The sequence below is a fragment of the Mustelus asterias genome, chromosome 6 (assembly GCF_964213995.1).
Source record: "Mustelus asterias chromosome 6, sMusAst1.hap1.1, whole genome shotgun sequence".
NCBI classification, from domain to species: Eukaryota; Metazoa; Chordata; class Chondrichthyes; order Carcharhiniformes; family Triakidae; genus Mustelus; species Mustelus asterias.
This window is the reverse complement of record NC_135806.1, coordinates 106,132,175-106,155,982: the sequence shown is the minus strand read 5'-3', so window position 1 is coordinate 106,155,982 and position 23,808 is coordinate 106,132,175. Positions and strand designations below refer to the sequence as shown.

The 23,808-nt window shown below is 46.4% G+C and overlaps 1 protein-coding gene across 5 annotated transcripts in view; it reads right to left on the bottom strand.

The window, feature by feature from the left end:
- Window positions 1–23,808, bottom strand: part of LOC144495034 (uncharacterized) — a 166,769-nt gene that overhangs the window by 133,796 nt on the left and 9,165 nt on the right. For all 5 annotated transcript variants that reach the window (XM_078214844.1, XM_078214846.1, XM_078214841.1 and 2 more), the window contains exons 3-4: window positions 21,976–22,077; window positions 6,131–6,300 (exon numbers count right to left, since the gene is read on the bottom strand). In XM_078214844.1, coding sequence (XP_078070970.1) covers window positions 6,131–6,300; window positions 21,976–22,075 — 270 coding nt within the window. In that variant the 5' untranslated portion in view covers window positions 22,076–22,077. The remainder of the gene's footprint in view (window positions 1–6,130; window positions 6,301–21,975; window positions 22,078–23,808) is intronic.

The following is a 23,808-nucleotide window of genomic DNA, read 5'->3' as shown; positions in this document are numbered from 1 at the left end:
CATAAACCCCTGCTTTGAGACCCTTTGCATGTTGTTTATTTTCTGCTTGCTTTTTGAACTGCCTCATAACGGCAAAGTGGCAGATGGTTCTTCAATTTGTAAGTGTTATCAGCGCATTTCAACCTCTCTGTGTCACCAATCCAGTTCCTCCTATTCTCCTCGACAGTCATTGCCTCCTAATTCCTCCTCCTCCTGTGACCATCCAGCCTCTCTTGTCCCGAGTATTATTTATGTTTCCATTCCTATTCTCCCCCATTCCCTTCAATGTTGACATTCCTTTAGCCCTCGTTATTGACCCCTCCCATTCGAGGCTAGCTGCAGACTTACTTTTAAACACCAAAAGAGAAAATGCTGGAAAACCTCAGCAGGTCTGGTAGCATCTGTAAGGAGAGGAAAGAGCTGATGTTTCAAGTCCAGATGACCCTTTGTCAATACTTTTAAAGGCATTTCCCTCCCTCGCCCCCTTGAGACCACCCACTACACACCCCGCCTCCCATGACACTGGAAATGCCACCACCCCGGATGTAAATGCCTCGCCTAAATGCAACCGTGCCTTCTGTGTCCAAGTTCTATGCTTAAACATCTAGGACCAGATACAATAGATGACGGACCATGCCCTTTACACCATTCACTGCACTGCCAGACAGACCTTCCTCCAGTGAAGACCAAGACATGCGTGCCATACTGAGCCCTCTAACATGCCTCAGATGGTCTGGCGTCATTCCCTGGACATTCTCTTAAATATGTTCCAGACAGTGTGGCCCCATTCTCCAAATAGTCGCTGAACGTGGACCCCATCAGTCTCCCATCCTTCCCTGGGTAGTTTCTTAAACATGCCTTCAAGACTGTCTTTCATCCTTACCCTCCAGTCCTTCTTCCTTCCCACCCAGTCCTGCCTCCCATCTACCCTTCCTGGTTGGTCATGCCTCCCGTGCGCACCCCCCCCCACCATATGAAAGACTGAAGGGTTAAAGGAAGACAGAAGCTGCGTCGACTGACCTCAAAGTCATGGATGAACTGAAGCGCGCACTTGTGTACAAGTCGTAAAACAGAATGTTCTAATTACCCGCTGGCAGGGAACTTAATTTGGAAAGGAAATGTGATTCTGGCAAGTTGGTGTTTTAATGAGCATTCATGACATGCTAATACATGCAAATAGATTTCCTGACATTGCTCATCAGGAAGCTTGATTCGTCTTTAACTCAACTTGAAAGTCGGGAGAACAAAATTCCAACATTCCTTCCTTGTTATCAGGAAGCTGATATTTTGACTCTCACCAAATTAAGCGCCCCCGCCCCACCACAATTCCCGTGGGATGGCACGGTGGCACAGTGGTTAGCACTGCTGCTTCACAGCGCCAGGGACCCGGGTTCGATTCCTTGCTTGGGTCACTGTCTGTGTGGAGTCTGCACGTTCTCCCCATGTCTGTGTGGGTTTCCGCCGGGTGCTCCGGTTTCCTCTGACACTCCAAAGATGTGCGGGTTAGGTGGATTGGCCATGCTAAATTGTCCCATAGTGTCAGGGGGACCAGCTAGGGTAAATTCATGAGGTTATGGGGATAGGGCTTGGCTGGGATTGTGGTCGGTGCAGATTCGATGAATGGCCTTTTTTCTGCACTGTAGGATTCTATGATTCTGGCAGAAGCAGAAGATTCTGTCCAGAGTCGCCCAAGCTGCTTCCTGAATTGTTGGGCTGGGAACGTAGCAGTTTTCGGAAAGTTCTCCTGCACATTCTTCAGCAATCCCTCCCCTTTTTGCCCTTTACCCTGTTATTTTACCCAGTTTAGATTAGAATAATAGAAGTCCATTATCACCGCTCCATTGCTCTTGCATCTTTCTGAAATGTGCTCCTCTATCTTCTTTCTACTATTTATTCGGCCTGCAGTATAGTGTCTACGTCAAGCAGCATAAAAACTTCTCTTCTGTTCCGATGGAGTCCTGTCTTTGAACCCCCAAGCACGTAACCAGGGCGGTTACCAGACCTTTGGTCAATCCTGTCACCCACATGCCCAGTCCTCTTCTATCTTCCCTATTTTTCCTGACTATATTGGAGACAGGAATATTAAGTTGTCATTCCTCTTCCTCTGGGTAGATCTCTATCACTGCCACTATATCATAATCCCATGTGGCAACTTGCATCTGCAGTTCCATGTATGCACATGCACCTCAAATCCACCTTAGTCCGTTTTGTGTTTCTCCTTTCTGATGCCTTATCCAGCAATTTTTCTTTTTATTATAAAAGTGAGGATGTTATGCTTCAGCTATACAGGACATACAGGCTGTGACAAGTGGCATTCCTCAGGGATCAGCGCTGGGACCTTTGCTGTTTGTAATATATATATAAATGATTTGGAGGAAAATGTAACTGGATTGATCAGTAAGTTTGCAGACGACACAAAGGTTGGTGGATTTGCAGATAGCGATGAGGACCATCGGAGGATACAGCAGGATATAGATCAGTTGGAGACTTGGGCGGAGAGATGGCAGATGGAGTTTAATCCAGACAAATGTGAGGTAATGCATTTTGGAAAGTCTAATACAAATAGGAAATATACAGTAAATGGCAGAACCTTTAAGAGTATTGATAGGCAAAGTGATCTGGGTGTACAGGTACACAGGTCACTGAAAGTGGCAATGCAGGTAGAGAAGGTAGTCAAGAAGGCATATGGCATACTTGCCTTTATCGGCCGGGGCATTGAGTTTAAAAATTGGCAAATCATATTGCAGCTTTATAGAACCTTAGTTAGGCCGCAATTGGAATATCGTGTTCAATTCTGGTCGCCACACTACCAGAAGGATGTGGAGGCTTTAGAGAGGGTACAGAAAAGATTTACCAGGATGTTGCCTGGTATGGAGGGCATCAGCTATGAGGAGAGGTTGGAGAAATTTGGTTTGTTCTCACTGGAACAACAGAGGTTGAGGGGTGACCTGACAGAAGTCTACAAGATTATGAGAGGCATGGATAGAATGGATAGTCAGAAGCTTTTTTCCAGGGTGGAAGAGCCAATTACTAGGGGGCACAGGTTTAAGGTGCGAAGGGCAAGGTTTAAAGGAGACGTACGATGCAGATTTCTTACATAGAGGGGGGTGGGAGCCTGGAACTCGTTGCCGGGGGAGGTAGTGGAAGCACATACGATAGTGACTTTTAAGGGGCGTCTTGACAAATCCATGAATAGGATGGGAATAGAGGGATATGGTCCCCGGAAGGGTAGGGGTTTTAGTTAAGTCGGGCAGCATAGTCGGTGCAGTCTTGGGGGGCCGAAGGGCCTATTCCTGCACTGTAATTTTCTTTGTTCTTTGACATCGATGAGAATGCACCTCAAATACTGCAGTTTTGGTCTCCCTAATTAAGGAACAATGCAAATACATTGGAGGCGATTCAGAGGAGGATAACTAGATTGATACCTGGAAGGAGTGAGGTGTCTTATGAGGAAAGGTTGGACAGGCTGGGCTTGTTTCCACGGAAGCTTAAAAGAATGAGGGGTGATTTGATTGAAGTATATAAAATTCTGAATGCTATTGACAAGGTTGATGTTGAAAGGATGGTTCCTCTTGTTTGTGCGTCCAAAACTAGGGGGAACTGTATAAAAGTTAGGGATTGCCCTTATAGGACAAAGAGGGGAATTTTTTTCTCTCAGAGGCTTGTGCGACTTTGGCACACTCTGCCTCAGAAGATGCTGGAAGCGGGGGTCACTGAATATTTTTATGCCAGATAGATTCTTGGTGGGCAAGGGAATCAAGGGTTATCGGAGGGAGATGGGAATGTGGACCTCAACACAAACAGATCAGTCATGATCTTATTCAACAGTGGAGCAGGCTCGAGGGGCCATATGGCCTATTATTCTGATGTTTGTATGACTGAGGCAGTTAATAATGTGAGCAAATGGCATCATCGAATTGGTCAGACATGACTGACGAGATGCTTTGTGCCATCATTGTTCAATATTTTATCGTGTGCCATATCCAACAATGGTCTATGATCAAGTTGAGGGGTGATCCATAAGAGTTTTTAAAGTTTAAAGTTTAGTTTAAGTTTAAAGTTTATTTATTAGTGTCACAAGTAGGCTTACATTAACACTGCAATGAAGTTACCGTGAAAATCCCCCAATCGCCACACTCCGGCGCCTGCTCCAGTACACTGAGGGAGAATTTAGCATGGCCAATGCACCTAACCAGCACATCTTTCAGACTGTGGGAGGAAACCGGAGGACCCGGAGGAAACCCACGCAGACACGGGGAGAACGTGCAGACTCCGCACAGACAGTGACCCGAGCCGGCAATCGAACCCAGGTCCCTGGAGCTGTGAGGCAGCAGTGCTAACCACTGTGCTACCCAGAAAGAGAGCTTGAAGGTAATAAAAAAAGTTTGATAGGGTAAACGTGGATAAAATGTTTGACTTGTGGGTGGAGTCCAAAGCTAGAGGTAATAAAATAGAGTACAGTCACTACTAAATCCAATAGAGAATCCAAAGGAAGCCGAATTTAATGTCTGTCTTCATTGGCTCTCTTGTGTGTGTGTGTTCGAGTTAGCATATCTGACTTTAATAATTAACCACTAACTCTGACATGTTGCTTCCTGCTAACAAAGTGAGTATCCATCACAATTTTCAGGTCTTCCTGAAAGGGGGAAATTACTACTACCTTCAACCAATACTTAGAGGGCAAAATCATTGGTCAAATTTATTTACAGGCCAATCAATACAAATAATCAAAATGATAGCGGCAGATACCGAAGAACAATAAAATTAGCATTAGTCCATAAGGGGCAAAAATACCCTTTTCAGAATTTATTCTCAAGATTCTGATAAATGACAAGATTCTTGGATGTAACAATCAGGTTTGTGCCTTGGCAGCCCTTCCAAATGCAATGATACACAAGGATAATGTGAACCTCACTCAGTTCATTCCTGGAGCTCAGAGCTCCAACCAAAACTAAGCTAATTGGAGAATGTCCCAGTACTCTCTCAGACCAAGGTAGCTTGAGGTCAGGGCTGCCAGTCATTCATGATCAAAGATACAATAGGCAGGAATTGTTGTACAGAATGCTAGTGACCAGATCCTCACATGCTGGCTTTGTTATGAGTAGCTATTTATGCCTTGACCACATACAATTCAAAACATATCGAAAATAATGCCTTTGCTAAAGGCATTATTTGCTAAATTCCAGATCAATCAAGCCTGTTCGGTTCTTTTGGTCAACTTGATTTCAGACCTTCACTTCGGAATTTGGATAGGGAGAAAACAGCTTCCATTTTACCTTCAGTTATTTCAAAACAGTGTGAAACAATATACCTAAATCTCCCTATTTTGTCACAATATAGTCACATCTACAATTCATCAGAGACTATGTGAACATCAGTTTTCTGTGAGAATAATATATAGATGAAGAAAGTCTATTTACCCTCTTCTTGGGCACATAACCACTGACTATCTTAAACTCACCACCAGTATTCTGAACAAAATCTTGATGGAGTTATATAGTTTTTGATGCTGTCTGGCCACAAAAATCCTGACTACCTGTTTTTTTTTGTTTCTGAAGTTGCTCTTACTCCTCTAAAGTGGAATACATCATCGGCATTAATTGTATACGGCTATTTACATATCTCAGAAAAAGGCAAAATACTGCGGGGGCTGGAATCTGAAACAAAAACAGAAAATGCTGGAAAATTTCAGCAGGTCTGACAGCACCTGTGAAGAGAGAATAGAGCCAACATTTCGAGTCAGAGCTACTTTGATGAAGGGTCAGCCAGACTCAAAACGTTGGCTGTTCTCTCCACAGATGCTGTCAGACCTGCTGAAATTTTCCAGCATTTTCTGTTTTTGTTTTAGTACATACCTCCTTTGTCCCCATAACAAAATTCTATCACACCATTCCAATAACATGTCAGTCTAAAACAACCTCACAATTTTGATTTATGCCATTGAAAATGGGTAAGTTTAATATTTAAGGCATTAAACGACATTGGATACCTAAACACAGCCAAATTGCTCCTGCATGGGCAGATACAATGAGAGCCATGCACCTGAAGGGGTAGAAAGACGCTACGGAAATACATGCATTAAAAAGTAAAGGCAATATTGTCCACCGAACGGAAGCACACTGAATAACAAACGCAACAGTCATAGGCTTACTGAATTCATCGACTTGACGACTCTTCTTTCTGGTTTCATAGGGTCGTCATATTCAATCACCACAACACAACAGCCACAGCCTCCTTCATGACACATGGTCTTTGTTCCACACAGGTGCAGAATGGAGCGCAAATATTCAGCCAGAGTTATCTGGGGGTCTTCATCTTTCACTGTTTTGAGATGTTTAGAAAATATACACACAAATTCAGAACTGGGAAAGGAGAACTTGTTAAACATTAATAGATATACAGGAGAGGATGTGCAACATCTAGTTTTACATAGCCACATATATTCTGAGTGCCAATGTAACTGGTAACCAGTGACTTTAAGAGTCTAAAACACAGAAGCAGACCATTCGGTTAAGCTTGGCCATGTTGGGTTTATGCTCCATATGAGACTCCTCCTCTTTCATTCATGAATTTGTGGGGTGTGGACATTGCTGGGAAGGCCAGGCCTGTATTTATTGCCCAACAACAATTCCCCTTAACACGGTGGTGATGATCCACCTTCTTGAACCACTATAGTCCATGTGGTGAGGTACACCTACAGTGAGGTTAGGATGGGCTACAGGATTTTGACCCAGTGATGGTGCCGAGCTTCTTGAGAGTTGTTGGAGTTGCATTCAGCCAGACAAGGGGAGAGTATTCCATCACACTCCTCACTTGTGCTTTGCAGATAGTGAACAGGCTTTGAGGAGTCTGGAGGTGAGCTACTCGCCACAGGATTCCTACCTCTGACCTGTTCTTGTAGCCGCAGCATCTACATGGCTGGTCCAGTTCAGTTTCTGGTCAACTGAACGGATGGTGATGGTGGAGGATTCAATGATGACAATGCCTTTGAACGACAAGGGGCGATGGTTAGATCCTCCCTTGTTGGAGATAGTCATTGCCTGGCACTTGTGTGGCATGAATGTTACTTGCCAATTGTTAGCCCACACCTGGAGCGATGTTCTGGCATTGAGATAATTAACCTCCAACAACCACAACCATCTTTTTCTGTGCTAGGTATGACTCCAACCAGTGCAGAGTTATTCCCCAATTCCCATTGACTCCAGTTTTGCAAGAACGTCTTCAAGCCACACAAGGTCAAATACTGGCTTGATGTGAAGGGCAGTCATTCTTATCTGACCTCTGGAGTTCAGCCCTCTTGTCCATGCTTGGATGAAGACTGTAATGAGGTCAGGAGCTGAGTGGCCCTGGTGGGCGGACACTCTTGTCAATACTGTCACAAATAGATGGTCGAATGATAACGGAGAGGCCACCTTATTGGTTCTCTCACTACCTGCCACAGACCCGGCCTGGAAGATCAGCCAGCTCAGTCAATATGTGTGCTACCAGCCATTCCTGGTGCTGGACACTTAAGTCCCCCACCCAGAGTGCATTGTGTGTCCTTGCTACTCTCAGTTCTTCTTTCAAATGGAGGACTACTGATTCTTTAGCGAGGGAGGGTGGTAGTGGTAATCAGCAGGAGGTTTCCTCGCCCTCATTTGACCTGATGCCATGAGACTTCCTGGAGTCCAGATCTCTGCGCAGGATCCTGTTGAGGCAGTGGGGATCTTGCCTGCTGGCTAAAGGAGTAGTGGGAGGCCCAAACTGCTTCTTTTCTGGAAGGCCTGCCAAGCCATATGCCAATCAGGCAGTGGCGAGGCCAGGAGCAGGCCTTCCTTTGGAATCAGGTCCATGGGGTAGTCAGTATCTTTCCAGGGTGAAGACCCCTGGTCTGTTCAGCCTTTCCTTATAAGTATATCCTCAGTTCTGGTACCATGTGATACAAAAGTCTGAGGACACGTACCAACCGACTCAAGAACAGCTTCTTCCCTGCTGCCATCGGACTTTTGAATGGACTTACCTTATATTAAGTTGATCTTTCTCTACACCCTAGCTATGACTGTAACACTACATTCTGCACTCTCTCGTTTCCTTCCCTATGAACGGTATGCTTTGCCTGTATAGTGCGCAAGAAACAATACTTTTCACTGTATACTAATACATATGACAATAATAAATCAAATCAAAACTGTTGTGAATCACTTTTGCACCTCCTCCCGTTCCAGCATATCTTTAATAATGTGGAGGTGGAAACCCACACTATTAACCAATGACGACTTAATCAAGATTCTAAGCAACTTTAATATCATGTGACTGCTTTTCCAGTCAATCTCTCCAAAAATGAATCACCAGTTCTTTTCTTTGCTTTTTTAATGACTTAATAGTCCCTCACCTCGAACATAGTGCAATGTTCCTCTTGCACTATGTTCGAGGTGAGGGACGACGACAGTGTCCCTGCTGATTATACCTGTGAGAAGTGCATCCATCTGCAGCTCCTCCAAAACCGTGTAAGGGAACTGGAGCTGGAGTTGGACGAACTTAGGATCATTAGGGATGCAGAGATGGCCATAGACAGAAGCTTCAGGGATACAGTTACTCCGAGGAATGAAAATAGATGGGTGACGGTGAGAGGGGCTGGGAAGAAGCAGTCGGTGCAGGGATCCCCTGTGGTCGTTCCCCTTAGCAATAAGTATTCCGCTTTGGATACGGTTGAGGGGGACGACATACCAGTGGTGAGCCGCAGTGAGAGGATCTCCGGCACTGAGTCCGTCCCTGTGGCTCAGGAGGGTAAGGAGGAGAGCGGGAGGGCAATAGTTATTGGGGACTCGTTAGTTAGAGGGATAGATAGGAGGTTCTGTGGCAGCAAAAGAGACTCGAGGATGGTTTGTTGCCTACCGGATGCCAGGGTCCGTGACGTCTCGGACCGTGTTTTCCGGATTCTTAAGGGGGAGGGGAAACGGTCACAAGTCGTGGTACACATTGGTACCAACGACATAGGTAAGAGAAGGGACGGGGATTTAAAACAGGAATTTCGGGAGCTGGGCTGGAAGCTGAGAGCAAAGACAAAACATGTGGTCATCTCTGGTACGTTGCCAGTGCCACGTGATAGCGAGTTGAGGAACAGGGAGAGAGTGCACTTAAACATGTGGTTGCAGGGATGGTGCAGGAGGGAGGGTTTCAGATACGTGGATAATTGGAACACGTTCTGGGGAAGGTGGGACCTCTACAAACAGGACGGGGTGCACCTGAACCAGAGGGGCACCAATATCCTCGGAGGGAAATTTGCTACGGCTCTTCAGGGGGATTTAAACTAATTTGTCAGGGGAGTGGGAAAAGGAGTTGTAGTCCGGAAGTCAGTGTTGAGGGTGGTGAGATATTGGGGAAGGTATCAAGGTCAAGGGTGGGTACCGGTAGACAGGAAGATGGGTTGAAGTGTGTCTACTTCAATGCAAGGAGCATCCGGAACAAGGTGGATGAACTTGGGGCGTGGATTGCTACTTGGGACTACGATGTTGTGGCCATTACGGAGACGTGGGTAGAACAAGGACAGGAATGGTTGTTGGACGTTCCGGGGTATAGATGTTTCAGTAAGTGTAGGGAAGCTGGTAAAAGAGGTGGAGGAGTAGCATTGTTAATCAAGGATAGTTTAACGGCTGCGGAAAAGCACTTTGAGGGGGATATGCACACTGAGGTAATATGGGCTGCAGTTAGAAACAGGAAAGGAGCGGTCACGTTGCTAGGAGTTTACTATAGGCCCCCAAATAGTAATAGAGATGTGGAGGAAGAAATTGCTAAGCAGATTATGGATACGTGTGGGGGTCACAGGGTAGTTGTCATGGGGGACTTTAACTTTCCAAATATTGATTGGAACCTTTGTAGATCGAATAGTTTGGATGGGGCACTTTTTGTGCAGTGTGTGCAGGAGGGTTTCCTGACACAATATGTGGATAGGCCGACAAGGGGTGAGGCCACATTGGATTTGGTACTGGGAAATGAACCGGGCCAAGTGTTAGATTTGGTTGTGGGAGAGAACTTTGGAGATAGTGACCACAATTCGGTGTCTTTTGTTATTGCAATGGAGAGGGATAGGGCCGTACGGCAGGGCAAGGCTTACAATTGGGGGAGAGGTAATTATGATGCGATTAGGCAAGAATTAGGGGGCATAAGATGGGAACAGAAACTGTCAGGGAAAGGCACTGATGAAAAGTGGAACTTTTTCAAGGAACAAATACTGGGTGTCCTTGATAGGTATGTCCCTGTCAGGCAGGGAGGAAATGGCCGAGTGAGGGAACCGTGGTTCACAAAAGAGGTGGAATGTCTTGTGAAAAGGAAGAGGGAAGCTTATGTAGGGATGAGGAAACAAGGTTCAGATGGCTCGATTGAGGGTTACAAGTTAGCAAGGAATGAGCTGAAAAAGGGGCTGAGGAGAGCTAGGAGGGGACATGAGAAGTCCTTGGCGGGTCGGATCAAGGAAAACCCCAAGGCTTTTTACTCTTATGTGAGGAATAAAAGAATGGCCAGGGTGAGGTTAGGGCCGGTCAAGGACAGTGGTGGGAACTTGTGTATGGAATCAGTAGAGATAGGCGAGGTGATGAATGAATACTTTTCTTCAGTGTTCACCAAGGAGAGGGGCCATGTTTTTCAGGAAGAGAAGGTGTTACAGGCTAATAGGCTGGAGGAAATAGATGTTCGGAGGGAGGATGTATTGGCAGTTTTGAATAAACTGAAGGTCGATAAGTCCCCTGGGCCTGATGAAATGTATCCTAGGATTCTTTGGGAGGCGAGGGATGAGATTGCAGAGCCTTTGGCTTTGATCTTTGGGTCCTCGCTGTCCACGGGGTTGGTGCCAGAGGACTGGAGAGTGGCGAATGTTGTTCCTCTGTTTAAGAAAGGGAATAGAAATGACCCTGGTAATTATAGACCGGTTAGTCTGACTTCGGTGGTTGGTAAATTGATGGAAAAGGTCCTTAGGGATGGGATTTACGACCATTTAGAAAGATGCGGATTAATCCGGGATAGTCAGCACGGATTTGTGAAGGGCAAATCGTGCCTCACAAATTTGATAGAATTTTTTGAGGAGGTAACTAGGTGTGTTGATGAAGGTAGGGCGGTTGATGAAGGTAGGGGCGGCACGGTAGCACAGTGGTTAGCACTGCTGCTTCACAGCTCCAGGGTCCCGGGTTCGATTCCCGGCTCGGGTCACTGTCTGTGTGGAGTTTGCACATTCTCCCCGTGTCTGCGTGGGTTTCCTCCGGGTGCTCCGGTTTCCTCCCACAGTCCAAAGATGTGCGGGTTAGGTTGATTGGCCAGGTTAAAAATTGCCCCTTAGAGTTCTGAGATGCGTGGATTAGCGGGTAAATATGTGGGGGTAGGGCCTGGGTGGGATTGTGGTCGGTGCAGACTCGATGGGCCGAATGGCCTCCTTCTGCACTGTAGGGTTTCTATGATTTCTATGATTTCTATGATGTCATATACATGGATTTTAGTAAGGCGTTTGATAAGGTCCCCCATGGTCGGCTTATGATGAAAGTGAGGAGGTGTGGGATAGAGGGAAAGTTGGCCGACTGGATAGGTAACTGGCTATCTGATCGAAGACAGAGGGTGGTGGTGGATGGAAAATTTTCGGACTGGAGGCAGGTTGCTAGCGGAGTGCCGCAGGGATCGGTGCTTGGTCCTCTGCTCTTTGTGATTTTTATTAATGACTTAGAGGAGGGGGCTGAAGGGTGGATCAGTAAATTTGCTGATGACACCAAGATTGGTGGAGTAGTGGATGAGGTGGAGGGCTGTTGTAGGCTGCAAAGAGACATAGATAGGATGCAAAGCTGGGCTGAAAAATGGCAAATGGAGTTTAACCCTGATAAATGTGAGGTGATTCATTTTGGTAGGACTAATTTAAATGTGGATTACAGGGTCAAAGGTAGGGTTCTGAAGACTGTGGAGGAACAGAGAGATCTTGGGGTCCATATCCACAGATCTCTAAAGGTTGCCACTCAAGTGGATAGAGCTGTGAAGAAGGCATATAGTGTGTTAGCTTTTATTAACAGGGGGTTGGAGTTTAAGAGCCGTGGGGTTATGCTACAACTGTACAGGACCTTGGTGAGACCGCATTTGGAATATTGCGTGCAGTTCTGGTCACCTCACTATAAGAAGGATGTGGAAGCGCTGGAAAGAGTGCAGAGGAGATTTACCAGGATGCTGCCTGGTTTGGAGTGTCGGTCTTATGAGGAAAGGTTGAGGGAGCTGGGGCTGTTCTCTCTGGAGCGGAGGAGATTGAGGGGAGACTTAATAGAGGTTTATAAAATGATGAAGGGGATAGATCGAGTGAACGTTCAAAGACTATTTCCTCGGGTGGATGGAGCTATTACAAGGGGGCATAACTATAGGGTTCATGGTGGGAGATATAGGAAGGATATCAGAGGTAGGTTCTTCACGCAGAGAGTGGTTGGGGTGTGGAATGGACTGCCTGCAGTGATAGTGGAGTCAGACACTTTAGGAACATTTAAGCGGTTATTGGATAGGCACATGGAGCACACCAGGATGGTAGGGAGTGGGATAGCTTGATCTTGGTTTCAGATGAAGGTCGGCACAACATCGTGGGCCGAAGGGCCTGTTCTGTGCTGTAATGTTCTATGTTCTATGTTCTAATAAACCTGTGTCACTAAGTTTTAGTGATTTGTGCATCTGTACCCCAGACCCCATTCTTCCACTACCTCATTTAGACTCATTTTCCATATTAGTCCCACCAAAATGCAGTATCTCAACAATTATCTAAATTGAAATTCACTTGCTAAGCAATATGTGGATTCCTTGTCCTTCTTACAAAATGCAGTGCCTCCTACTTACCTATGTTGAAAGTCATTTACATGCCCATTCTGCATGCTTATTCATATGTTTTGTTGCATTCTTCATCAGTATTAACTATATCCCACTCCCCAAATTTGGTGTCACCAGCAAATGTTGAAATTGTACTTTCAGTTCCAGAATTAAAATCGTTGCTGTAAATTGTGGTTCCAGCACTTGTGAACATCTGTTCCCACCTTTTGCCAATCAGAGTAACTATGCTTTTTTTAGAGAGTATTAATCTCCTGCACACATAATGGATTCTTAGGCTGGGATTTTATGGCCTCACTCGTCACAAAAGCTTAAAATCCCGCCCAAGGTCAATGGACCTTCTCTTTGTCCGCCCTTCGCCCTCTCCGATTCCCGTCTCGGGCGGGCAGTAGAATTCCGACTTTAGTCTTTTTTCACAATTATTTAAGCCAATAAAGAAGGAGTGCCAAATAAAATGTCATTAATACCTAATGGAGTGTGTTCTTTACTGGATTAGGTTCCTTGACGGCACCACCAATGTGTAGGTTTCAAGCATTCGGGGGCAACCCAAAGTGAACTTGCCTGATTTTCTAGACAAGAATTCCAATTTGTCACCCAAAAGTCCCAAGGTTCAAGTTATTCAAAGGATGCCAAGGTCTGAAGTCAATGTTGCATAGCCAAGATATTCTAACGAGGCTCAGAAACAAACAAGAGAAGAGTCAGAAAGGCAAAGAAAAGGCAAGGGTTTAACTGAGCTGGTCAGGAAGGGAAGAGCTGAGCTCAAGTGGAACATGGAAGTAACAGTGCAGGGACATGACAGAACATGGAAGTAACAGTGCAAGGACATGACAGTCTCAAAAATGCCAAAATAAACTCTGTAATACAGGGATGTGATCGAATGTCTGGAAGGAGGCATTGCATAGGGCACTAGGGTTGGCTGTCAATACTAAACAAAATGTAGCAGAAAAGCCTACAGAATATATTATAAACCTGATGAAAGCTGAAGGCCACGAGTAGAAACCCAAGCTCGTCTGATTCAGTCAAAAAAAAACCCTTAGCCAAAATCAAAAGGGATGTAAATATGTGGATCTGTACAGTAATCTGCAAAACAAAACCTTCTTTAATGAGGTCAAAAAAGACAGAACTCCTCAAAAGCACAATCATAATGAAAAGTTTGAGATGTCACTGACAGGAACAGAGGTCAGTCAAGAGACAAGCAGACACCAATGTTCCAAATCTCGCCAACAATTCCAATAAAGTACACAAATGCTGAACAGCACAGGCCTGCATACCGCTATGATCATGATATGATCATGATCTAGGATATTGGTGGCACGGTGGCACAGTGGTTAGCACTGCTGCCCCACAGCGCCAGGGACCCAGCTTCGATTCCTGGCTTGGATCACTGTCTGTGTGGAGTTTGCACATTCTCCCCGTGTCTGCGTGGGTTTCCTCCGGGTGCTCCAGTTTCCTCCCACAGTCCGAAAGACGTGCTGGTTAGGTGCATTGACCCGAACAGGCGCCGGACTGTGGCAACTCGGGGAATTTCACAGTAACTTCATTGCAGTGTGAATGTAAGCCTTACTTGTGACTAATAAATAAACTTTTTTTAAAAATGATCAATGGGTCCAACTTGCAACCTTTCCTTTGTAAAAGCCTGCCCTGGACTTGGGCACCCTATTCTGACTCACAGCTGGGGCTGCAGACAAAACTTCCCACTGCTCTACACCAATAATTAATTCTAGGACCACACCACCCATCCCTGCCCTCTCTTCTCGCAAGAACAAATTTAATTCGATGCAATGAAACTGAAGCTTAGCCGTGCCCCTTTGTAGCAGAAAGTGGCATCATTCTCTCCTGCACGACAGATCGTAAGAGCCAAGCATCCTGGAGTGAGTTCAGGCACTAATACACATGTTGAATCAGCCTGCATGCTATTCAAAGTATTCATCCAGGTTGTGAAGAGTTGCACTGGCACAATACTCAACTGTGTACTGTGTATAGGCTAGAAAATTGGGCGAAGAAATGGCAGATGGAATTTAATCCAGATAAATGCGAAGTGATGCATTTTGGTAGATCTAATGCAGGGGGGAGCTATACAATAAATGGCAGAACCATCAGGAGTATAGACACACAGAGAGATCTGGATGTGCAAGTCCACAGATCCTTGAAGGTGGCAGCACAGGTGGAAAAGGTGGCGAAGAAGGCATATGGCATGCTTGCCTTTATTGGACGGGGCATAGAGTATAAAAGTTGGCATATGATGTTGCGGTTGTATAGAACGTTGGTTAGGCCACATTTGGAATACCGCGTCCAGTTCTGGTTGCCACACTACCAGAAGGACGTGGAGGCTTTGGAGAGAGTGCAGAAAAGGTTTACCAGGATGTTGCCTGGTATGGAGGGATTAGCTATGAGGTGAGATTGAGTAAACTAGGGTTGTTCTCCCTGGAAAGACGGAGGTTGAGGGACGACCTAATAGAAGTTTATAAAATTATGAAGGGCATAGATAGGGTGAACAGTTGGAAGCTTTTTCCCAGGTCAGAAATGACAAACACAAGGGGTCACAAGTTCAAGGTAAGGGGGGCAAGGTTCAATACAGATCTGCGGGGGACGTATTTTACACAGAGGGTGGTGGGGGCCTGGAATGCACTACCAAGCAAGGTGGTTGAGGCAGACACACTAGGATCATTTAAGACTTATCTAGATAGCCACATGAACAGACTGGGAATAGAGGGATACAAACGGATGGTCTAGTTAGGAACACATGATCGGTGCAGGCTTGGAGGGCCTGTGCTGTATTGTTCTTTGTACTTAGCCTGTATGCAAACTGCCCTCAGGAATTACATCTTCAACTGTGAGTGAGGACCTAACATGACGGATCTCCATGGGAGGGAAATATAATCACAAAACTGTAGACATCACCTGCCAGGTAGAAAATAAGCTTGAATGGAAGTTCACCTCGGAGATTTCTGCTGTCATCAAACAAGACTTTTTTCCTTTTAGGACAGGATGAAAGTACCAGAGAAAGGTTGTTAAAGCGGACAGATTGACAGCTGTGTGGCAACAGTGGCTCAAATGGAGAAATCGGGATGACCCAATCGCAAAACAAACCTGAAGGACATTAAAAATAAACACCAGATTCAAAGTGACAGTTGGGAAAGATTCAACAATACTTGGTAAAATATATAGAAATCCAAAAGATGTAGAAGCTGGTCACTGGGAAGAGGCCAGAAGAGAAAGTCTCAAAAGCAAGATAGGCCTTCTTCCTGTAAAGCCATGGAAACCAAAAATTCTCAGGACATGGACAAAGCTCACCCACATCTACCCCTGCAACCCAAAGTGGACCAGTTGTCCTGGCAACTAAGTCAGTTGCTGGGTTAGGGTCACATCTAGGTCAAACTGGGGGGAGTCACCAGGCTATTTCTTAACAGTTGTGTTTTTCTTGGGAATTTGATACAGAGTTCAAGTGGGTGGAGGTGCCACAGCGGAACATTTTGTCCTCAAGGGCCACACAACTCTGCCACCATCTGCCTTGACACTGAGGGTAGAATTTTCCCGTCCCGCCTACCATGGGAATCGTAGCAGGCGGGACAGACCATGCAAAGGTCCATAGACCTCAGGTGGGATTTTCCAGTCTTGGGGTGAGCGCGGCCGGAAAATCCCGCCCTGACACTCAAGATTCAGGAAACCCATGCCCTGTTGGTATACCCTGCGTGCAGAGTATCGTCTTCCTTCCTTCTCTGCTCCTTGTGCAACACCTCTGTGCGTCTCGGGACTGATGGCCTTATATGCTTCGGACGCAGCTGCTTCTCATCAATTCCAAGTAGCTGAACCCAGGAGGGCAGCGTCAAATTATGAGGTACAGGTCGGCCATATCATTTCTAAATCTACTATTACATTGTCGCTGGGTCAAAATCCAAGAACTCCCTCTCTAACAGCACTGTGCATGTGCCTACACTGCTGAGACTGCAGTGATTCAAGAAGGCAGCTCACTATCACCTTCTCAAGGACAATAAATGCTGGCCCAGCCAGCGATGTCCACATCACGTAACTGAATAACAAAAAAATCTTAAAACCATCCATCATTAGAATCACAAAAGTCTGGAGTTCAGTCATTAACCCTTTCATTACATTGTCGTGGTTGCAATGTTAAAAATTTCATACATCACCCAAATGAGTTTAAAAATGTGGCTCCCGACAAGGCGTCCTGTGCCCTCAGATACTGAAATGGAAGAGTGGCATGGTGCCAGATATTGAGGTGGAGGTACATGTGCCAATGAGGTTGAGTTGGCTGTGGCAATCGAGTTGTTGTCGGTGCCCCAGTGCCATGTTGGTGCTGCAACAGGTGTTGGTTTGTTGGGGAGGGGTGCCTCTACATCATTGCTATGTGCCTCAGCTGTGTTATGTGACGTTGGAATATCTGAGGGAACTACCAGCTACACCTGGCATCCACTCCATAAATCTTTGAGCCATCTGTACCACTGCCTGCCAATGCTACACAATGTGGCATCGTGAGCTCCCCCTGCACTCATCAGTGTGATGTCACATATGGCTCTCCAAGATGGTGGCTGCTCTAACAAGGGATGAGCTCAAGTACTCGTATGTCTGAGTCACAGTGGTACACATTCCATCGTCAGACTCGTCCATGTCTATGCAATGCTTCAGTGAACTGCTGTTCCAGGGAGCCGTGCATTGTGTGTGACATCTACTAACTCCATCCAGATGGGCATCGCTGTACCTCTCCTCCACCCTCCAAGAGGAACTGCCCAGAGCTGCCTCTGCCTCCTTGCTGCTCTTCCTGTGCCACTTGCACAAGACTCTCCCAAGGTGAGTGTATTTGATGGTGGAGAGTATGCTTGATGTGATGACGGGGCTGACCTGGTTGTTTCTTCTCATTCCTGTCGTGGCTCCTCCATCTTAACTGGCCCTCCTAATGCGGAAAATGCACCTATTTCATCAACTGGTTCAGCAGAGGTGGAACATTCTATTACATCTTACTTATAGGAATGGAAGAACTTGAGGAAGGAGCTCCAGCCCCTCACCTGGAGATGGTAAGATCATTTCACCTTCTCTTAGATGGACTCCCATCTGGCCATCGCCAGCTTCCTGATGGATCACCACCCTGACAATATTAAAGGCCACCTCCATTGATGTGAAAACAGAAAGATGGGGCACTCCACCTTCTGCAAGAGCTCTTGTCCCTGAGGTTGTGAGCTTATTTCTCCTGCAAGGTCCGTTGAGACTATAATGCCCTGTTGCTCCATTGCCAGTACGTCATCCACATGTCACTGCAGTATGTGCTGCATCTTCCAAAAGTGATTGTGGTGTGACAGCAGTGTCCCAGGGCACACACCTTGTAATATTTGGAACCATACGCACTCCGAGGCTGATTAGCACATAGATGAGCGGAACAGTGGCACAGTGGGTAGCACTGCTGCCTCACAGCGCCAGGGACCCTGGTTCGATTCCTGGCTTGGGTCACTGACATTGTGGAGTTTGCACATTCTCCCTGTGTCTGCATGGGTTTCCTCCGGGTGCTCCGGTTTTCTCCCACAATCCAAAGATCTTCAGGTTAGGTTGATTGGCCATGCTAAATTGGCCCTTAGTGTCAGGGGGATTAGCGGGGTAAACATGACGGGTTACAAGAATAGGGCCTGGATGGGATTGTGCTCGGTGCAAACTCAATGGGTCAAATGGCCTCCTGCACTGTAGGGATTCGATGATTCTATGAGCTGATCCGTACACAACTGGAGCCGTGTCATGTGCTGCTGTATTCACCGTGCCAGTCTTCAGGTCACTGAAGCACACTGGCACTGTACCCGCATCCTGAGAACAATGCTGCGACTGCTCACCTCAGGGCCGCCAGCCATGCCCACGTCACCTGATTGATTGGCTTCTTCCTGCAGCTCTCTGAGAAAAATACATCCTACTGATCCATCGCCATCTTGAGGAGAACTTTGAGGGAGACGGCCGAGAACTGTGGGGGCAACATTGCTTGGTGGTCTGCCCTGGTGCTGGCTCGCTGCTCGCTGCTTAAGTCAACATCCTTAAATAACTCTGCACCTGTAATGGTGGCTGCGGGTAGTCCTATAAACGGAATCTGCCTCATCAAGCTCCCCCCTCCTTTATGTTTCTATTTGGTCAGCGAACGTGTCATTGAGCAACTAATTGGCTACCTCATTGAAAATCATTTTGACAGTCATCTGTCAGTATAGCGTGTTGTTGGGATCCAAAAACGGTCCTAGATGTCAGGTTCCCAACCCCGTAAGGAAACCTCTGCCCTATCAGTCTGTTTACATCCATCCACTGCACACACTCCCAAATTTAAACTAGTTTTTTCTCTACAAGACTCCAACACATGTCATTGTCTCCTAGCTCTGTGCTCAGTTCTCCTTAAACCATCTCTAAGAATCCCTTCATCTTTATTTATTGCCTCTTCACAGCACTAAGAGTACCCCTGGCCAAAGTCACAAATTGTTGCCTTGGTGAGGTAACTACAAAGTGTTAAACCTCCAGTGCAGTACTTGATGCCGAGTTGATCATGCCATTCATCTCCATTGCTGTGTCCAGTTGATTCAGAATACCCTTGCTTGGCTCCATGTCTGCCTTACTGCACACAGATAAACACCAGCAATGGCTTCTCTCTGATTCTGTTTCCCCTTCTGACTTCGGCACCTCTGACGGCCCTCACAATCTTCTACATCTATATGATGTCCTCATAGAATCCATACAATCCCCACAGTGCAGAAGGAGGCCATTCGGCCCACTGAGTCTGCACCGATCACAATTCCACCCAGGCCCTATCCCCATAACCCCATGCATTCACCGTAGCTATTCCCCCTAACACTAAGGAGCAATTTAACAGGGCCAATCCACCTAACCTGCACATCTTTGGACTGTGGGAGGAAACCAGAGCCACCGGAGGAAAGCTACACAAGACACGGGGAGAACGTGCAAACTCCACACAGACAGTGACCCAAGCCAGGAATCAAACCCAGGTCCCTGGCGCTGTGAGGCAGCAGTGCTAACCACTGTCCCACAGTGCCGCCCCTGTCCTCACAGTGTTATTATCCAAAAATCAGTCTGATATCAAGTCATGAATCAAATAACCCCCAACTGAGTACCAGAAGCAGTAAAGTCATCATTTTTGGCCATAAACTGAAAACCATGGGGTCAATTTCCCTACCCTGTCACTTGATCAAACGGAATCAGACCATACAAATTCTTGGGTCTACAATGTAGAAAAAACTCTAACATTGCCTGTCTCCAATCCAATGTCACACCCACTGCTATATAATGCTTCATTCATGCTTTTGTCACAACTAAAAATTTAATTCCTCCATAGTCCCTCTTGCCAGCCTTCACTTACTATAAGCTTCTACCTTTTCAAACCTCAAGTTGTCACGCACTGGGTCATAGAGGTTTACAGCATGGAAACAGGCCCTTTGGCCCAACTTGTCCATGTCGCCCTTTATTTTTTAAAACCCCTAAGCTAATCCCAATTGCCTGCATTTGGCCCATATCCCTCTATACCCATCTTACCCATGTAACTATCTAAATGCTTTTTAAAAGATAAAATTGTACCTGCCTCTACTACGACCTCTGGCAGCTTGTTCCAGACACTCACCACCCTCTGTGGTGAGTGTCCCTTCACTTCCATTCTTATTGGCCTACTGGATTTGTTGCCAAATGCACCAAGTTTAAAATCCTCATCCTCAAATCCCTATGCATCCTGAACTCATCGTACCTCTGCAACCTCCTTGAGTCTGAGATCCTCTTCCATGCTCCTCAGTTCTCTGACCTTCTGCCTCACTGGCAGAGCCTTCAGTCTTCTCAGCTGCAATCACTGAAATGCCTTACCCCCTAAATGTTTGCACCATTTCCCTTCTTACTGCACCTTTATAAACCTTCCTGAAATCCATCCATCCAACTTTGGTCACTTATCCAAATGCGCACAACACCATTACTTTTATTTCTTACCCCCCCCTTTGATTTTTTGGGACGTTTTTGATGTTGAATATAGTACATCAATAATAAATTGTTGATCACTGTTGTTATCAAATCAGACTGAATATAAAACAAGCTCAAATTTATCACTGTCCAATCATTTTCGTATTTCTTCTCATTCATATCCTGTTTTCAGCAAACAGGATATTAGATTTCCATTTTAGAATCACAGAATCACTACAGTGCAGGAGGAGGCCATTTGGCTCACTGAGCCTGCACCGATACCAATCACACCCCCCCTGTAACCCCACATATTTACTGTTTATTTGTTCATCGTTAGAGCAGAGCTAGGGATCAGCAATTGCCTGTCAGCTGCAATAACTTCCCACCTTCAGACAAGCTCAGTGCATGAAATAGTTATATCATGAAATTACCAAAAGTAAACTGTACAGACTTGAGCGCATCCCATCCACAAAGCCGAGTCCTGTTCAGACTAGGGCCATCCCATCAACAATTCCTGCCAGAAATCAACGGACCTTGGGCCTGTCCTTCAAATTTTATGTCTCACTCGTGGTGATTCCCACCACGGGTGGGACCAGAAAATCCTGGCCTAGGAATTGGGCATCACAGAGAACAAGAGGAGACAGGAAGAAATGAACAAACGCAGACAAATATTAAAAATCTGACAGTAGGAGAAAGAGAGAAGGGTATGCATAGATCATAGAACCCTACAGTGCAGAAGGAGGCCATTCGGCCCATCGAGTCTGCACCGACCACAATCCCACCCAGGCCCTATCCCCATAACAACAAGCATTCACCCTAGCTGGTCCCCCTGACACTAAGGGGCAACTTAGCTTGGCCAATCCACCTAACCCACACATCTTTGACCTGTGGGAGGAAACCAGAGCACCCGGAGGAAACCCATGCAGACACAGGGAGAATGACCCAAGCCGGGAATCGAACCCGGGTCCCTGGCACTGTGAGGCAGCAGTGCTAACCACTGTGCCACCGTGCCGCCCAATCATGCATACGACTGAATTCTAATAGCACACTTTGTGGGAATTTTTGGAATCAATTTAAAGATTTGTGGAATTGTTTAATGTTTTGCTTACATTTTCACCCAAACCTGGAAATTACAAAAGGAGTACCTAGTCGTACTCAAACTATCGAACAGAAATTACAGAAGTTGCCTTAACTTTGACCTGGTCTCCTTTAGTTCTCTAAAAGAGACTTTAATTCTCTAAAAGACGCTGTCATTACCATCATATGAAACTCCATTCACTCGAACCATGAAATGTCCTGAAGCAGTGCAATCTTCTGTTGGGTCACTACTTTGTCCCTTGAGCGAAGTAGTCTCCATCTCTAAACACGTGAACAAACGTCAACAATCAGAACAACAGAATGGTCGCACATGCTCAAAGTATGAGAAAACTCAAACAAACACAAAGCAAGCACAGGATTGCAAATCTTTCGATTTAAGATTATCTTTCACACTGCATTCTTGCTTGATTTAAAAACACAAGGTAAATTTAGCAATGCTGCACTATTGATATGCAAGTTTCCTAGCACAGTTGCAGAGATAGGTGTCATGCCTCGCACCAGCATCTCCTATTCTCAACTCCAAATTATTTTTTATCTCAGCAGAGCAGCCAGCATAATTAAGGACCCCACGCACCCTGGACATCCTCTCTTCCACCTTCTTCCTTCGGGAAAAAGATACAAAAGTCTGAGATCACGAACCAACCGACTCAAGAACAGCTTCTTCCCTGCTACTGTCAGACTTTTGAATGGACCTACCTTGCATTAAGTTGATCTTTCTCTACATCCTAGCTATGATTGTAACACTACATTCTGCACTCTCTCGTTTCCCTCTCTATGAACGGTATGTTTTGTCTGTATAGCGCGCAAGAAACAATACTTTTCACTGCATGTTAATACATGTGACAATAATAAATCAAATCAAACTAATTCATATATTTTAAAACTGCACACAAAAGAATAAAATATGGCCGCCTAAGAACCACTTGACTTCTATCAGTTGAAACCACTCTCCTGTCTCAAGAGGTAAACAGAAAGAACATTCCAGACAGATTTAGATCTGAAACCAATCCAAAATCAAATTGAATGAGGCATTTAAGAACAAGGACAGTAACTGTCTCAAACCCTCAAGGTGTTAAATCATAACACAGGATGTCGGAATCAATATGAACACCACTGTTATTTGGAAAAGAACTTGGGCTTGTGGAAGGTCACATATAAGACAGCCATTTTAAAAATCAGCACGGCTGTTTGCAAGCAGTTCAACCAAAAGCCAAACTAACTGCACATATTTGGGCAGCCAGATAACTAACAGAAATACCTTGTAAGCTGGAGATGCCTAGGGAAAATGGACTCCCACAAACCCTTTCCCACTCAGAGTTCACCTGAGAACCAACCTCCTGGAAATCTGACAACAAGAAACTCCGTAGCCTGCTAAGAATCCTCATTTTACAAGATCCTCACTTCAACTTTAAAGCATCAACATCCTGAGGGAGGGGGGGGAAAGAGGGGGAAAAGGGGGGGAAAGAGGGGGGGAAAGAGGGGGGGAAAGAGGGGGGGAAGAGGGGGGGAAAGAGGGAGGGAGGAGGAGGGAGGGAGGGAGGGGGGGAAAGAGGGGGGGAGGGAGGGAGGGGAAAGAGGGGTGGAGGGAGGGAGGGGGGGAAAGAGGGGAGGGAGGGGAGGAGGGGGGAAGAGGGGGGGAGGGAGGGGGGGAAAGAGGGGGGAGGAGGGGGGAAAGAGGGGGGAGGGAGGGAGGGGGGGAAGGGAGGGGGGAGGGAGGGGGGAAAGAGGGGGGGAGGGAGGGGAAAGAGGGGGAGGGAGGGGGGGAAAGAGGGGGGAGGGAGGGAGGGGGGAGGAGGGAGGGGGGAAGAGGGGGGGAGGGAGGAGGGGGGGGAAAGAGGGGGGGAGGGAGGGAGGGGGGAAAGAGGGGGGAGGGAGGGAGGGGGGGAAGAGGGGGGGAGGGAGGGAGGGGGGGAAAGAGGGGGAGGGAGGGAGGGGGGAAGAGGGGGAGGGAGGGAGGGGAAGAGGGGAGGGGAGGAGGGGGGAAGAGGGGGG